The following is an 18,332-nucleotide window of genomic DNA, read 5'->3' as shown; positions in this document are numbered from 1 at the left end:
GCGAAATATAAAAATATGGATCCAGTGTTCTGGTTCTGGGTGTAACCTGAAGACTATGACAATTTCTACATACATTGACCATGAGCAGACAGTGAGCTCTAATAACCTGTATCTGATACAGCAGTACTGACCACACAGATCATATTTAAATGTGAAGCAAATTGATATCAAGATGTTTTCAATGTGAATGTGTGAAGATTTATCTGTCAAATGAAAATAAAATGCATTAAATGGCTCAACGTGCAAAGAAGAGATCATATCTGCAGTAAAAGTAGTATCTAGACAACTCATTCATAAACACTTAGCAATCTGAGGCTTTATAGTGCAATGGCACTTCAAATCACTCTTACATTGTATTTTGGCAGAGAAAGTTCTACACCAATGACACATCACAACTGTTCCTTCTAAACAAACTGTCCTCTTTATTGGTCATGTTGAAATGACGACTGTGCTTTGCACGAAGCTTAGATGGTAGACTGCTCTTGTAGGAAATTGTCTGCTCCTGGGAGCGTTCCTTCTGGCTCTGAGGCCAGGGCAGCTTCTTGAAGGATCGCCATGTGCTCTTCAGCAGCCGACAGCGATTGGTCGATCCAGTTCATCCCTCCACTCAGGTGGCAGGCATTTTGGGTCACTAGAACCAGGTGACTGACAGACAGCGGCAGGGCAGTGGTCCTGCAAAGAAAGAGTGATCAGAAGAAAGGCAAAGGTCATGAAAGAAAAAACTTATGTTGTAAAAGTTAGAAAAAGTACTGTTCACTGTTCCTAACTACTTGTGAGTATGAATAATAACGCATTATCACCTGGGAGGGAATCATTAATCAGTCAGTCACAAGTAAATCTATCGGAAAAAAACTAACAAAAAATACAGCTCAAGCAAAACAAATAACATTTGCAAGTACACTGAAATGCAATATTGTAAATAGATATCTCATTCCAACAACACTATCATGTAGACATATCTGAAGCTACGCAAGTGATTAAAATATTGTCTTCAGGTAATACCTCAGCAATGAGTAGCTACTTCAAAGTTCAAGAGTTTTACAAAACACTACTCAACAGAAGTTGAAGTGAAAAAACATTGTAAAGAGTATTGATTAAAGATTAATTAAAGTGGAGTTACACACATATGAACATACCTTCATCCCACAGGGGAGAATATGAGAAGTCTCCAAGCCTACCCCAATAGAACAAAACCCACTCCTAGGCTGTGTGTTGTATTATGCGTTTCAGAGGCTACAGGAAACTATTCTTCAACTTAAGCTCCAGTCCCTCAAAATAAAGTTCACTATACTGAATTACATATTAACCGAATGCAGATGTCCTGTAACTTTACACAACCATCTAGATCTCATTCCATAGTCTTTCAAAAATAATTGAAATCATCAACCTATTTAAAAACGGAGGCTGAAGAAAAGAAAAATCATCCTTTGACACAGAATAACGTAACAGGTGTGTTTGTAGATGCACTTTCACTTCTTCCCACCATGGGGTCTCTGGGCACAACAGATAAGGGGCGTTTATCATTACCCAGCTCAATAGTCCTCATGTCAATGATCCCAGAGGATGAAAACATGATTTAGAATTGTGACCTCTGACCTCTGACCCTGTCACCAGGCAGGTCGCTCCCCCCAACCGCCACGCAGCCCCCTGTGTGATTGGACCTCCGTTTCGCCACTTTGCCACTTGACTGCTTTTTTCCCTTTTCATTTCTGTACCCCTGTGCTTTTCATTTCTGTACCCCTGTGCTTTCATTTCTGTACCCCTGTGCTTCATTTCTGTACCCCTGTGCTCTCACCCTTCTTGTGCCCCCTTTTTTTCTGTTATCCCCCCTCCCTCCGGGACCCTCGCTGTCTCTCCCGCCGTCTTTTCCCGCCGTTTTTCCCCCGCCGCTGAGCCCCTGCGGCCCCGCCCCCTTCACTCCCATTGGCCGCCCCGCTCCCACCTCCCAGCTGCTCCTCCCTCCCTCTGCCCCTCATATGGAGGGCGCGAAGCGGCCGCGCGCAGCGGGCGTGCCGCTGGCACGCCAAAGGCGCGCCTAAGGCAAGCCCGTCTGCGCCCGTCCGCGCCTGGTCTGCACCCAGCGCCAGAACCCCTGGACCCCGCACCCCCCGCTACGCCAGACTGCACTACAACGCAAGCACCCTCCACGCACTCAACACCGAACGAGACCACCTCTGCTACCAGGCCACCCCGAAGCGCACCCAAGGGCCCTTCACCTGCCGGAACTGCAGATTCACCAGCATCCAACCCTCCACACCAACAGCCAGAGAACCCAACCACCTCTGCTGCATCCTCATCAACACGCGCTCCGCTCGCAAGCACGCCATCGAACTCTGGGACCTCCTAGAATCCACCGCCCCTGACGTCGCCTTCTTGACGGAGACCTGGCTGAACGCCACCTCAGCACCAGACATCGCCATAGCCATTCCAAAGAGCTACAAGATCTCCCGCAGAGACCGCACCAACGGAGTGGGAGGAGGAATCGCCATCATCCACAAAGACTCCATCAAAATCTCAACTAACACCGACGACACCCTCACCACCGCTGAGCACATGCACTTCCAGATCCACACCGACCCCAACACCACCCTCAGAGGAACACTCATCTACAGACCTCCCGGACCCCGCCCACAGTTCAGCGACACCATCGCCGACCTCATCAGCACCCACGCCCTCGCTTCCACGGACTACATCCTCCTCGGGGACCTGAACTTCCACCTCGAGAACAACAACGACGCCAACTCCACCGCCCTGATCGCCAACCTCGCCAACCTCGGACTCAAACAGCTCGTAACGACACCTACTCACGCCGCTAGACACACGCTCGACCCCATCTTCTCCGCTTGCCCCCACGTCTCCTTCAACCACACCACCAAACCCCACTGGACCGACCACAGATGCGTCCACTTCACCTTCAGGAAACCCACCACACACCACCGCACCCAACAGCTACCACGCCGCTGCTGGGGCAAGGTCACCGAGGACCAACTGACTACCGCCCTCGCCCTGAGACCACCCACCAACCCCACCAACCTCACACAGTGGATCAACGACTGCGCAAACACCCTCGCCCCTCTCAAGACTTCCACAACCAACCACACCAACAAGAAAGCTGCCTGGTTCACCGAGGACCTCCAGATCTCCAAGCACACCTGTCGGAAGCTGGAGAAGAAATGGCTCTACGACCGAACACCAGACAACCACACAGCCCTCAAGAGCGCCACCCGCAGACACCACCAACTCATCAGGACCGCCAAGAAGACCACCTTCAAGGACCGCCTAGACAACAACGCACACAACACCAAAGAGCTCTTCAGCATCGTGAAAGAACTCTCCAACCCCAGCTCCAACACCAACGACATCCCGCCATCTCAAGACCTGTGCGACTCCCTGGCCACCTTCTTCCACCGCATGATCACCGACATCCACGACAGCTTCAACTCCGACCCCCCCCGCACCCACCACCGAGTCCACCACCCCTGCGACTACCACCCGCACCAGTCGCCTGACCGTCTGGTCCAGCGGCAGCAACGAAGACACCATCAAAACCATGAACTCCATCCACTCCGGATCCCCATCGGACCCCTGCCCTCACCATGTCTTCAACAAAGCCAGCACAACCATCGCGCCCCACCTCCGGAAAACAATCAACTGTTCCTTCGAGACAGCAACCTTCCCAGAAAGCTGGAAGCATGCCGAGATCAACGCCCTTCTGAAGAAGCCCAAGGCGGACCCCAAGTACCTCAAGAACTTCTGGCCCATCTCCCTGCTCCCTTTCCCGGCAAAAGTGACTGAGAAGATTGTCAACAAACAGCTGACCCGCTACCTCGAAGACAACAACATCCTGGACCCTTCCCAATCCGGTTTTCGCAGCAACCACAGCACCGAGACCGCCCTCATCGCCGCCACTGACGACATCAGGACCCTGATGGACAAAGGAGAAACAGCCGCCCTCATCCTCCTGGACCTATCAGTAGCCTTTGACACGGTCTGCCACCGCACCCTATCAGCACGCCTCCATGACGCCGGTATCCAAGAGAAGGCCCTGGCCTGGACCACATCCTTCCTCTCCGGCAGAACCCAGAGTGTCCGCCTCCCACCCTTCCGCTCCAAAACCACCGAGATCATCTGCGGCGTCCCACAGGGATCCTCCCTCAGCCCGACGCTGTTCAATATCTACATGGCACCTCTCGCCCACGTCGCACGACAACATAACCTCAACATCATCTCCTACGCCGACGACACCCAGCTGATCATATCCCTCACCGAAGACCCCCACACCGCCAAAGCCAACCTCCACAGAGGAATGAAGGCCGTAGCCGACTGGATGAAGGACAGCAGACTGAAGCTGAACTCAGACAAGATGGAGGTCCTCATTCTCGGACCCACCCCATCAGCCTGAGACGACTCTTGGTGGCCCACATCGCTAGGCACAGCCCCGGAACCCACGGACCACGCACGCAACCTGGGGGTCATCCTCGACTCCACTCTCTCCATGACCAGGCAAGTCAACGCCGTCTCCGCGTCCTGCTTCAACACCCTCTGTATGCTCCACAGGATCTTCAAATGGATCCCCCTCGACACGAGAAAAACCGTCACCCAGGCCCTCATCACCAACAGACTCGACTACGGGAACGCCCTCTACTCAGGAACAACAAACAAGCTCCTGAGACGACTCCAACGTATCCAGAACGCCTCGGCCCGACTCATCCTCGACGTCCCCCGCCGCAGCCACATCACACCCCACCTGAGAGGCCTGCACTGGCTCCCCGTCAACAAAAGGATCCCCTTCAAACTCCTCATCCATGCACACAAAGCACTACACAACACCGGACCCACTTACCTCAACAACCGACTCAGCTTCCATACCCCCACCCGAAGCTCCACTCAGCCAACCTCGCCCTCGCCACAGTCCCCCGCATCCGGAAAACCACCGCCGGCGGCAGATCCTTCTCCTACCTCGCCGCCAAGACCTGGAACACTCTCCCCACCATCCTACGACAGACCCAGGACCTGCTGGCCTTCAGAAGACTCCTCAAGACCTGGCTCTTTGATCTTCGGCCCCCCCTCCCCAGCGCCTTGAGACCCTCTCGGGTATGTAGCGCGCTTTACAAATGCAGTGATTGATTGATTGATTGATGATTGAGTGCATTAGTGGACCAAGTCACTAGACTCAACTACCAGGCCGAAATACCGAGCCTAAACATGAAAAAGGATTTGATGATAGGGTTTCAGGAGAATCTTGTAAGAAATACATTTTAGAAAAGGCTAATTTCTATTTGCACACCGTTTTAAAATTGCACCTTAGAATGCGTTTAAACCTTTGCAGAAATGAAGGGAAAATGTGCGTGTTTCGAACATGTAGGAAAATAACGTGAAGAAGAAAAAAAGTATTAGGCTATCATTTTCAATGAGCTTCTGTAACTAGGCCCAAGACAGATTTTCTTTTGATTCTTGCTCACAGCTAAATAGACATTTATTTAGAGGTTTTGCCTAATGCACGCATCATGCTAAAGAATGTGCTGACTTCAAGATTATGTTCTTTTGCTTCATCACACCATATTAGATCAATTTGCTTTAACAATGAATTTTGCTGAGGATTCGTAATGAATAGACTGTTAGAATGAATTTAGATATATTTTACATATGCGTAACCAGGACATTGTCAATATCATTGTCAAATAAATGTTTTGTTGCATTTGACTAGCCCTTTGCCAGTCATAAGCTTTTATTCGATATGCAAGATATCTTGTAAGCACATAAAAAATACAATAGACACATAAAAATCACAGTTACAAGAAGCCAGTATGAAAAACATAAGAATATAAAAAAGGGCATAAATTTCCCATAATAAATTATCTAAAAAAGAATTAAACAGCTACTGACAATCTCTTGCAGCGAATGAGCCAGGACCACTTTAAAAATTTCGCAATTCCACACACAAAAAGGGGGGAAGTGTCCGTCGTTAAAATGCGCAGGGCCTCAAGGTGACTACGTGTGCCCATATTGCGACAGAGGGGTTTCAACCAGACACCCCTGGGCCTTGCATAATCCGGGCAAGCAAATAAAACGTGTACAATAGTCTCAACCTTGCTAGGGCAACATGCACAATTGGGAGAAATGCGGGGCACAGGTGACCAACTCAATACCAATGCACCTAGGGGGAGGCATCCAACTCTGAATTTGAAATAAAGGGCTCGGTCATAAGGGAGAGTTATCAAGTCCAGGTAGGGTTCAAAAGCCACAGTGTCTTTAATTTGCAAAAAGGCGACAGTCGACTTGCAGTGGTTGGAGGTTGTATTTAGCCGCTCCGCACACCAGTTCCAATAATGTGCCTTGACAACTTCTTTTGTAGGGGCTGAACGTGATGACCAGCAGCCTCCTAGACCGACATTCTCCAAGAGCTTTTTGGTATCTCTAAGCCACTTTATTTTGGCCCAGCCCCCCAGACTCATAATTTCTCCCAAGGCATCAGCATAAGATTTCAATTCTTCACCCCTCCAGATTCTTGTCCATAACAAAAGCGGGCGAAGCTGGGCCTGGTCTTTAATATTTTTGCAGCCCATGTCCAACCGGACAGGTACGGATGGAGTACTCAGGGGAACGGAGATAAGAGATTTCAATAACTTACTCTCCGCTGTCTCTAGATCTTTCAAACAGCAATGGCCCCACAGTTCTGCCCCATACAAGGCTGATGACACTACTTTAGCCTTGTAAATGTCAACTACTGGGGTGAGTGATCTTCTTGGAGAGGCCCTGAACTCCCTCATAAGGGCACCTCCCACTCTCCTATGGCTGAGGACCATTTTATCAATATGACTAACCCAGGACATCCTATCCGTAATCCGGATACCCAGGTAGTCAAATTCGGCTACTTTCTCTAGGGGTGTCGAATTTAGAGTCGGGGGGCGGCCCAGTTTCTTAGGAGGATTTAGGACTAGATATTTTGTTTTATCCACGTTTATTGTTAATCCTCTTGCATCACAGAACTCCTGAAATCGTGTTAGTAATTTCTGGAGACCTTGAGGGGTCTTCGAAATCAGGAGCGTGTCGTCCGCAAATAGCAGGGTGGGGATCCGGACTCCACCGAGACAGGGGGCGTCGGCTGGTTCTTGCTGGAGATGTTTTACCACCCTATTCACATAAAGTGAAAATAGGGTTGGAGCCAAAACGCAGCCCTGCCTTACGCCCCTAGAGACTGGAATCTTCTCAGTAAGTTCACCGTTTTTACCCCAGCGGACCTGGGCAAAGGTATGGGCGTGAAGGTTGATAAGAAGTGACAAGATGTAAGGGGGTAAGCCCAGCTCGAGAAGTACCCTCCAAAGATCCTCTCGGGGGACTAGGTCAAAGGCAGTCTTCAGGTCTATAAAGGCCAAATAAAGGCTGCCCTTGCCCAGTTCCACCACCTTCCACCCCAGTAATATCAGCCTAAACACCTGCTCAATTGTCCCCATTCCGACCCGAAAACCTGCCTGAAAGTCTGAAAGAATTTTATTCTCCTCCACCCAATGGAGGATCCTTCCGAGGATAGCTTTACCTGCTATCTTTTGGGTGGAGTCGATCAGACTTATGGGTCGGTAATTACCTGGAGCTTCCCTGCACCCTTTTTTATAAACTGGGACCACCACCGCCCCTTTCCAGGATTCAGGTACTGCCCCTCCCATCATGATGTCGTTAAGTAGCGCTGCTATGACCCGTGCCCATTCAACTGGGTATGCCCTCATAAGGTCTCCCGGGAGGCCATCGGGACCCGCAGCCTTGCGTGGGGCTACCCACCCTATAACCCCCTCAAGTTCTAGCGGAGTAAAGAGGTCGTAGGCATGAGGTTCAATTATATGCGTAAGAGCCATCCCCGCATTACAATCCCCTTCTGGAGGGAGGTATAAAGACCCAAAGTGCTTTACCCAGCTTTGTGGCGGGATGTTACAGGGTCTCATAAGTGCATCGGGGTTTTTCCGTGCACTTATAAGTTTCCAAAATGCCCTTGGGTCTCTACTTTTGCTGGCCTGGAGCAGGTCATCCCAATATTTATCTTCCCACTCCCTCCTGGCTAGTTTAAGAGAGTTATTGTAGGCCCTCCTTGCTTCCTGTATCTCAAGACGGGACTTAGCTTTAATCGCCTCAACTAACTTAGCCTTAAGAACCCTACATGGTTGGGAATACCAACCCTCAGGGGGTTTTTTAGAGAGTTTATTACCCAATTTATTATGATGAAGGGTAAAGACATTAGTCAAGGCATCAGTCAGGGAGACAAAGAGCCCACTCACTCTACCCACACCTTCCGACGATGTTCCAAGGTTTAGTACTGTATGGTTTAGGAGAGATTTTATTTCTTCTACCTTCCCCTCTGATAAAACCAGTTTGGCCCATTTAATTCGCCTGCCACAAGGGGAGACTTCCGATACCTCAGGTGGTGCTGCTACTTGATTTATAGGGACCTTACTTGAGTGACGCCACCACTGAGCCATACTTAAAGAAAGCGGGTTATGGTCGCTTTCAACCGAGGGGACCACCTGCATGTCCCTTACATAGGGCCAAAGACACACGTCTACTAAGAGATAATCTAACCTAGAGGTATGTCCGGGCCTATTATACGTGTGAGCACCCAGCCTATCCGAGGGTGTCCTCCCATTAACAGCCCTTAGATTGAATTCAAGGCTCAGGGAGTATAACTGAAGCGCCACTTCTGACCACCTCTTGATCGGTGGGATTTCCAGAGCCGGAATCCCCCACCTAGTGTCCTCCTCTTCTTGGTCGAGGGAGACGTCCGAACCCAAAGGCTCGAACGTACAGTTCATGTCACCTGCAACCAATGTACAAGACTTATGTGGGGTGTTGTTTAACAAAGTCTCGAGTAATGATATTATAGGAGACTTTCTCCCGCCCACGGTTCCCCGGGCATAAACATTACAAACGTTTAAAACAACTCTCCCCCTTCGGTCTATTAAAGTTATGTTTTGAATGTCAGGAGAACCTGTGGGGAAATCCATAATTCTGCAATCGAGAGATGCCGCAACCCAGATAAGGAGGCCACCGGCTGGGCGCCCCCTCCCTGAAGTTGAGACATGCGCAGAGGAGAAATAGGAGGAAAAACCCACCCTGTGGACCGGCACACAACTCCATGTCTCTTGGAAGAGGCACAGAGAGTGCTCGTCAACTAGCCCTTTGCATTCACAGTGGGACATTGAACACAGCTAATAGTTTAGGTAAGAAGGTTCCCATGAGAACTCCATGTTTCAGTATTCGCAACACTTGTTTAACTATGTACCAGCGTGAATGTTTACCGTGGGGATCGGGAGGAGAAGCAACGAATGTTGACGACACCATCACATGAACAGTTTCCATTGAATGAGAGCATCATACACCTACTAATTTTTGTTATTGTGTTATTTTATACTGTATTTGAGTGTTCCTAGTTAGAAAGAGTTATTAGAGACTTGAGGAGAACCCTTTCCATTACTGAAACCCCATTGACTCTTCGAGAGAGTCTATTTTTCTTTGCTCCTTGTTGCTAGAAGCTACTCCTGACAGTGACCTTACCTTCCATCATACTAATTCTTCTTGATCAATGTTACTGCAACGATCATTCCTCTATCATTGATATTTTAATGGTTCCTACTGCAGCTGTGGAGAACTCGGCTGAGTTTTTCTGAATAACTCTTTATGGGAAGTTCAAGACTTTATCTATGCTCTGAAAATCTTGCTGTTTTGCAGAAAGAACTCCTTATGGGTTCCTTAATTAGGGTAGGTTAGGCCCCTTAGCTAATTTAGTGACAAATCTACTTTAGGGAAAACACTATTTGATTAACGCTGTCACTAATCAAGCTTTCATTCGATATTTCTGTATCTGGGCTAACTGTAATAAAGATGACAAAACCATACTAATCCTTTAAAGATAAATAAAGGTTCCGGAAACTTCTACAAATTGTTGTCATTGACTGAAAATATTGAACCTGACAGTTGATTATATTCATGACCTGTACTTTTGTCCTTGGTTCATCCAACCCATCAAGCACCATCTGCATTTCGAGGGTCCAAGCTGTAGGTTGGGTGTTTAGTTTAATAGTCTATTTTTGCCAATCCTTGGGCGCTCACAATCTTTACTCAAAATCAACTTTTTATCAGAGCCATTATAGAACGAACCAGAAATACTTTCAGGTTCTGCTCAAACCGTATACAAGTCAATTTAGGCATCTTTTCTTATTTTTTTAAATATGAGACATCCAGCTATGTTCAGGAAAAACCAAGCCTCACCTATTCAGAGCTTACCTCTAAGGACATATCCTTTCAAAGCCTATTTATAAGACTACATTTTTAACCATGGGCTCCTTCCTCCTAACATGATTTCTCACATTTCTCAGGGCCAGCTCTTCCCTGAGGCTTGCATCAAGAAGATCCTCACTCTCTCCTTCCTCACCTCGCTCTGATTCCCTAATCCGCATCCAACACCCCTCTTCTCCAGATTCGCTTGTGCCTCTTACTCTTTTCTTTTTCAGTTTCTCCTCTGGTTTTTCTTCTTTTTCAGATTCCACAGAGGCTTAACTCTCTTCTTCTGCAGGTTCTCTCATGAATCCAGCTCTCTTCTTTTTCAGATTCCCCTAGTGCCTCTAACTCTCCTTTTTCAGATTTCGCTCTTGCCTTTAACTCTCGTTTTTCAGATTCCGCTTGTGCCTTTAATACTTCTCCTTTTCACATTCCCTCGTGCCTTTAACTCTCTTCTTTTGCAGATCCCCCTTATGTTTTTAACACTCTTCTTTTTCAGATTTCTCACGTGCCTTAACTCTCTCATTCCATAGATCCTCCTGCTTTTTCTGACCCTCCCTCCTAGCTGCTCCTTTGCCTAATTCTCTCCTCCCTCTGACTCCTCGCAGCGCTCCGCTCCCCACCCGGGTAACCTACTTAATGGAGGCCACAGCGTGACCCCATTGAACAGGTCCTTGGGCAACTCTTCCCTGCTGCTCGCACCAACCCATTCATCACTTTCTCCTTCCTCTTCTCGTCCTGCCTCTGATTCCCTCACCCGCGTCTGTCACTCTCCTTCTCCAGATTCCCTTGTGCCTCTAACACTCTTTTCTTTTTCAGATTCGCTTTGTGCCTATAACTTTCTTCTTTTCCAGATTCCCTCGGGCCTCTAACTCTCTTTGTGTTCAGATTCCCCTTTTGCCTTTAACGCTCTTCTTTTGTGAGATTCCCCTCATACCTTACCTATCTTTTCCCACAGATCTCCAGGCTCATTTAAGCTGCTCCCTGGCCTGCTTCCCACCTGCCAAGTGCTCTGCCCCCTCCACCTGGGTAACCTACTGAATGGAGGCCCCTTCCAGCAGGTCCCCGGGCAGCTCACGCCTGCTGCTCGTCTTCCTCACCTCGCCCCGCCTCTGATTCCCTCACCCGCCTCCGACATCCATCTTTACTAGATGCCCTTGTGCCTCTAACTCTCTTTTTTTCAGATCCCCCTCCTGCCTCTAACTCTTTTCTTTTAAGAATACCCCATGCTTTAACTCTCTTCTTCTTTAGATTCTTCTGTGCCTCTAACTCTTGATTTTCAGATTTCCCGCATGCCTTTAACGCTCTTACTTTTCAGAGTCCCTTGTGCTTCTAAATCTCCTTTTTCGGTTTCCCCTTGTGCCTTTATTGCTTTTCTTTTTCAGGTTTCCTTGTGCCTATCTCTTCTTTTTCTGGTTCCCCTTGTGCCTTTAACAGTTTTCCTTTTCAGATTCCCTCTAGCTCTCTTCTTTTTCAGATTACCCTTGTGCCTTAGCTCTCGTTTTTCCACAGATCCCCCTACTAGTTTCCTGTCCTCCCTCCCAGCTGCTCCCTCACCTACTTCCCACCTCCCTCTAACTGCGATCAGCGCTCTGCCCAACACCTGGTAACCTACTTAATGGAGGCTGCAGCACGACCCCATTGAGCAGGTCCCCGGGGCAAGCTCACCCCTGTTGCTCGCACCAAGCAGATCATCACTCTCTCCTTCCTCGCCATGCCTCGCCTCCGATTCCCTCATCCGCCTCCAACACCTCTCTTCTACAGATCCCCTGGTGCCTCTAACTCTCTTCTTTTTCAGATTCCCCCATGCCTTAACTCCCTTCTTCTTCAGATTCCCTTGTGCCTCTAACGCTCTTCTTCTTCAGATTCCCTTATGCCTCTAACTCTCTTTTTCAGATACCCCTTGTGCTTTTAACGCTCTTCTTTTTCTGACTCCCCTCGTGCCTTAACTCTCTTTTTCCACAGTTCCCCCAGCTCATTTCCCGCCCTCCCTCCACGCTGCTCCCTCGTCTGCTTCCCACTTCCCTCTGACCCCGCCCAGTACCACAGCATGAACATTCAGGCAAGGCCGAACAGAAAAGGTATTTTAAATGCCTGGAATAATTAACGTTTTGGCATCGTAAATATGGGAGCAGCGGTGTTTCAGATAAAGATCCAGATCAATTGCCTGTACCTCTTGTCCACCGTAAACACTATTATGCAAAAGATCTAATTTAGACTTTGGGATAGAGACATTTTTAATAATTTGTGTTCTCTCCCGTAGCACTAATTGTAGTTATTGTACAGTGTCAGATATCAAAATATCCTCAGTGACACAAGATGCAGGCTGTTCTGTGTCATGCTTTCTACATCACTCTTCAAGGTGTTGGCAGCTACTCCTCTCTTCAGGGTGTTGGCAGCTACTCCTCTCTTCAGGGTGTTGGCAGCTACTCCTCTCTTCAGGGTGTTGGCAGCTACTCCTCTCTTCAGGGTGTTGGCAGCTACTCCTCTCTTCAGGGTGTTGGAAGCTTCTCCTCTCTTCAGGGTGTTGGCAGCTACTTCTCTCTTCAGGGTCTTGGGAGCTACTTCTCTCTTCAGGGTCTTGGGAACTACTCCTCTCTTCAAGGTGTTGGGAGCTACTCCTCTTTTCAAGGTGTTGGCAGCTTTTCCTCTCTCTTCAAGGTTTTGGCAGCTACTTTTCTCTTCAGGGTGTTGGCAGCTACTTCTCTCTTCAGGGTCTTGGGAGCTACTTCTCTCTTCAGGGTCTTGGGAACTACTCATCTCTTCAAGGTGTTGGCAGCTACTCCTCTCTTCAGGGTGTTGGCAGCTACTTCTCTCTTCAGGGTCTTGGGAGCTACTTCTCTCTTCAGGGTCTTGGGAACTACTCCTCTCTTCAAGGTGTTGGCAGCTACTTCTCTCTTCAGGGTCTTGGGAGCTACTTCTCTCTTCAGGGTCTTGGGAACTACTCCTCTCTTCACGGTGTTGGGAGCTACTCCTCTTTTCAAGGTGTTGGCAGCTTTTCCTCTCTCTTCAAGGTGTTGGCAGCTACTTTTCACTTCAAGGTGTTGGCAGCTACTCCTCTCTTCGTGGTGTTGGCAGCTGCTTCTCTCTTCAAGGTATTGGCAGCAACTCCTCTCTTTAAGGGTGTTGGCAGCTACTCCTCTCTTCAAGGTGTTGGCAGCTACTCCTCTCTTCAAGGTGTTGGCAGCTACTCCTCTCTTCAAGGTGTTGGCAGCTACTCCTCTCTTCAAGGTGTTGGCAGCTACTTCTCTCTTCAGGGTCTTGGGAGCTACTCCTCTCTTCAAGGTGTTGGCAGCTACTCCTCTCTTCAAGGTGTTGGCAGCTACTCCTCTCTTCAAGGTGTTGGCAGCTACTCCTCTCTTCAAGGTGTTGGCAGCTACTCCTCTCTTCAAGGTGTTGGCAGCTACTTCTCTCTTCAGGGTCTTGGGAGCTACTCCTCTCTTCAAGGTGTTGGCAGCTACTCCTCTCTTCAAGGTGTTGGCAGCTACTCCGCTCTTCGTGGTGTTGGCAGCTGCTTCTCTCTTCAAGGTATTGGCATCAACTCCTCTCTTTAAGGGTGTTGGCAGCTACTCCTCTCTTCAAGGTGTTGGCAGCTACTCCTCTCTTCAAGGTGTTGGCAGCTACTCCTTTCTTCAAGGTGTTGGCAGCTACTCCTCTTGTTAAGGGTGTTGGCAGCTACTCCTCTCTTCAAGGTGTTGGCAGCTACTCCTCTCTTCAAGGTGTTGGCAGCTACTCCTCTCTTCAGGGTGTTAGCAGCTACTCATCCCTTCAAGGTGTTGGCAGCTACCCCTCTCTTCAGGGTGTTGGCAACTACTCCTCTCTTCAAGGGGTTGTCAGCTACTACTCTCTTCAGGGTGTTGGCAGCTTCTCCTCCACTCGAGATGTTGGCAGCTACTCCATTCTTCAGGGTGGTGGCAGCTAATCCTATCTTCAAGGGTACTGGAAACTACTCCTCTCTTCAAGGTGTTGGCAGCTACTCCTCTCTTCAAGGTGTTGGCAGCTACTCCTTTCTTCAAGGTGTTGGCAGCTACTACTCTCTTCAGGGTGTTGGCAGCTATTCCTCTCTTCAAGGTCATGGCAGCTACTCCTCTATTCAAGATGTTGGCAGCTACTCCGCTCTTCAGGGTGTTGGCAGCTTCTCCTCCACTCGAGATGTTGGCAGCTACTCCACTCTTCAGGGTGGTGGCAGCTAATCCTATCTTCAAGGGTATTGGAAACTACTCCGCTCTTCGTGGTGTTGGCAGCAACTCCTCTCTTCAAGGTGATGGCAGCTACTCCCCTCTTCAAGGTGTTGGCAGCTGCTCTTCTCTTCAAGGTGTTGGCAGCTACTCCTCTCTTCAGTGTGTTGGCAGCTACCCTCCCCCCCCACCCCCCCGAGATGTTGGCAGCTACTTCTCTCTTCAGGGTGTTGCCAGCTGCTCCTTGTCTTTTGAATTTGGATCCACAGCTGAAAAAAGGATTGCTCTTGAGCATTAACTCCCTGAATGGGCTTGTTTGGTCCAGTCCTGAAATGTTATTTACATAACAGCTTTAGACTCTTCAGCTAGTGCTTCGATGCTAGATCATTAGAAATAACACCCTGAGGCTAAATTGAAGCATCAATGGAGGTAAAGAGTCTTCAGGGACATCTTAAGGATTTCGGGGGCCCTGGGCCAAACACTTTTTGGGTGCCCCTGTTCGAATTAGCTTTGAATTTATGATCCAGTTTCAACTCTTTCAAGCCCTCGTTGCCCACTGCACAGGCACACTGGTCCAAATAAATGTGTTTACATCTAATATTCCTGGATAGGGAAGTGTGTTTTTTTGGTATTATAGTGCAGCAACAGTTTACTAATATTATTGCTAATAATCTTTATGACCCCCTGCCATTTCTCAAGGTCCTGTTTTGATCTTAAATAAGCTTTTTATAGATGTTGCATGGTTTTGAAAAACAAACATTTCTCTGCAAAATGTCAGTACTGGACTCCCATACATCACTCACACCAAACAAATGAAAGAAAAATGGTATTTAAAACAATCTGTTTAAGAATTATTAACGTTCATCAAGACAAGTGTGGGGCCCGGCCTCGTGGCGTGGGCCTCCATGACCATTAGCACCCCAACCCAACTCATGCACCACCCCTGATCCCTGGTTATAGCTGCCCGGCCTCCCCACCCCGTAGCCACCGAAGCACCCGGCCACCATGTCCCGATGTTCCGATGGCCGGCCCGGGGCCCCAGCGAAACCTAGACCTTAAACGCGCCATGCCCGGCCGAGGGAGAGGGAACCCCCCAAGCAAGACAGGGAGGAGTAGTCTCTGTCACACCTCTGACCTCCTCTCAATAGAGGGTTTCGATCGCCCTCCGGGCCCCCAGGGAGCTGGCTCCCCGCATGCTGGGTGTCTGGAGTCCCTCCCGGCCCAACTTGAAAGGATCAAAGAGCCGAGCGGCAGGAAATCCCAACACACCGCCCCCAGACGGCAAGACCCCTCTCTGTGAGGACGCCGGACTTCAAAGAGAAGAAGGCGTATAACAGGGGGTGCTGAGGGGACTGGGGTAGAGAAGACCTGGAACTACGAGAGCCCTGCGGACCTGGTCGCGGCTCGACGAAACCGGAAAGAAGGACGCTACCTGATCCTTGGAAACCATCGGAGCCCTGCTGACGTCATCGCGGCTCCCGAGAACCCTAAGACCACCGGAGCCCTGCTGAGAGACTCGCGGCTCCCCCCGACCCTAAGACCATCGGAGCCCTGCTGAGAGACTCGCGGCTCCCACCAACTCAAGACCGGCTGAGCCTGCCGAGTGAATCGCGGCTCCCCGAAGATCACCCGATCGACAGTTCCTTCCCACCAGAGCCCTGCGAACGTGGTCGCGGCTCGAGAATACACTGGTCCAGCTGGACCCGAAACTGTACCGTGTCCCTCGGCTCGAGGATTGAGAGCTGTGCGAAGGATACTCGGCATTGACTCTGAACCTAGAACTGTCCCGCTACCCCAACCCCCCTGTGAAGGAGTTACCAAGCTTGTTGTATCGACCAAAGACTACCTTGCGGATCATAAAGATCCAAAGAATCTTAGATAAAGATCTCCGTCTACTGAAACCTACTGTGTGGTGTCCCTTTGTCAAGTAGTGCAAGCTCAGCGCGTGCGATCCAAAAAGTACGAGACCCCTTCCTGAAAGGGCCTCCCCGCCGGTGCTCGGCCTGGTTCTGGGAGAGGTGGGTAACGGGGTGGTCAGGAACGTGTTCTGTAACCCCCCTGGGATCGCCCCTTCCAACATTTGGTGGCAGGCGACGGGTTCCGAGCCGACACCTAGAGATCGTACAGTAAACGGCTGACGCACTACCGAACAAAGATGGAAGAAGGAACCGCCATGAGTACCACAGGAACCAACGCGACCCCTACGTTCCGAGAGGACCGGTTGGAAGAGTATACGCACCGAGAATTAAAACAGTTTTGCAAAGACCTTAGAATCGCTACCACCGGATTAAGCACAAAAGAAGATTTCCAGAAAGCATTGAAAGCCTGGATAGAGTCCGGAGCTTCCCCTTCCCAAACCGAAGGAGACGCTCGAGAGGGGGAACTGCCGAACAAACTCCGAAGCACCCCGGTGAGGAGCAACGCCCCAGAGGGGGGCCTATCCCGGGAGGAACTAGCGGACCGGGAAAGGGGCCGCAGCCACGAACTAGAACTGGCCAAGCTTAAGATAGAGGGAGAGCTAAAATTGGCCGAAAAAAAGTTAGCTGTAGAACAGTTACGCCTACAAGGGGAACTTGAGGAAAAGAAACGCCAGCGAGAACACGAAGAAAGAAAACTTCAACTGGAACACGAGCGCAGCCTAAAAGAGATCGAACTCAAAGCCAAGAATAAGGAATCCAGCCCCTCGGGGAATCAAGAGACCTCTCCCCCAATGGAACCAAAGGTACACATCCCCAAGGATGTGGTGAAAGAGTATTACAAAAACGACGACATCCAGCAATGGTTCAAGGCCTACGAGGTCGCCATGACCTCCCACCGAGTTCCACAGAAGGATTGGGGGGCTGGCTTGTGGTGCCGGTTCCTGAGTGAGGAGAAAAGAACAAGGGGACCCGTTCTGGTAGCCTAGGGACCTCGGGTAATAACTTATTTTGAAGAACAAAGGTCCTTGCCATAGGGGGAAATAGTATAAATATTTCGACATAGACTACAATGAGCACTATGGAAGGTCTTCCAATGTCCAGCCGGACAGAGGAATATTTATTCAATTAAGATAACAGGATGGACAAAATACAAGGCACAACAGAGATGGCAAACGGCACAGTCCTGTACCGAGCGTTGAAGAGAAGGTATAGGGAGTATAGACACAAGAAGGAAACAGCAGGCAAAAAATGGTTGAAGGAAGAGCAAAAGGCGGCTTACATTTACATAGTAATACTACGTAAGCTCAAACCAACAAACAACGCACTCATTTTATCACAATGGTTAAACTGTGGTGTTTGCTACAAAGGTCGACGTTTCGATCCCTAGCTCTCAATACTATGGGATCATCATCAGGACTAGAAAATGAACTGTTGCCTGATAGATAGTGTCAAGGAGCCTGTAGGGTAGTAAGACAGGAAACAAAGAAACAACAAAAAATAATAAATAAACAGTAAAGCAAGTCCACCTTACTTTGAGCATAGCTTTTCAAAAAATCGGTGCTAACGGAGAAGGATCCGTGTGAATTTCATGGATACGGCGCAGGCATGAAAAGGGTGTGCTAACCTGGGAAGCAGCTCGGAGGGTGCCTGGAACAGCTCGGTGGGTGCCAGGAGCAACTCATTGGTTGCCAGGAGCTCGTGGGCAAGGCGCGAACAACCCTCGAGGGGGTCTGGAGGCTGGAATGAAGGAGTGGAGAAGGGGTGAGCCTGGTAAGGGGGTGGTTCGTAGGGTAGTGAAACCTGGAAGGTGTTTACCTCGAGCATGGTCCACAGGTGGTCGTTTTAGAGACGGTGGACGATGAAGGCGTTTGCTAGGATGGAACAAGCATTGAGGAGGGCTGGAGCTGGTGGAGGCAAGAAAAGTGTTGGCGAGAGCCCAAAAATTGTTCGGCTAATATTTGCCGGTGCCGTC

At 49.4% G+C, this 18,332-nt stretch overlaps 1 protein-coding gene across 1 annotated transcript in view; it reads right to left on the bottom strand.

The window, feature by feature from the left end:
* Nucleotides 1–464: 464 nt before the first annotated feature.
* The window catches only part of LOC146870551 (transmembrane protein 98-like), a 378,347-nt gene continuing 360,479 nt past the window's right edge, over nt 465–18,332 (bottom strand). The window contains exon 7 of the mRNA XM_085599684.1: nt 465–672. Within this exon, the coding sequence (XP_085455810.1) occupies nt 465–672 (208 nt within the window). The remainder of the gene's footprint in view (nt 673–18,332) is intronic.

This window comes from Triturus cristatus, chromosome 1_1 (assembly GCF_964204655.1).
Source record: "Triturus cristatus chromosome 1_1, aTriCri1.1, whole genome shotgun sequence".
Classification (NCBI taxonomy): Eukaryota; Metazoa; Chordata; class Amphibia; order Caudata; family Salamandridae; genus Triturus; species Triturus cristatus.
The sequence above is the reverse complement of the archived record's forward strand: the minus strand, read 5'-3'. Positions and strand labels throughout refer to the sequence as shown.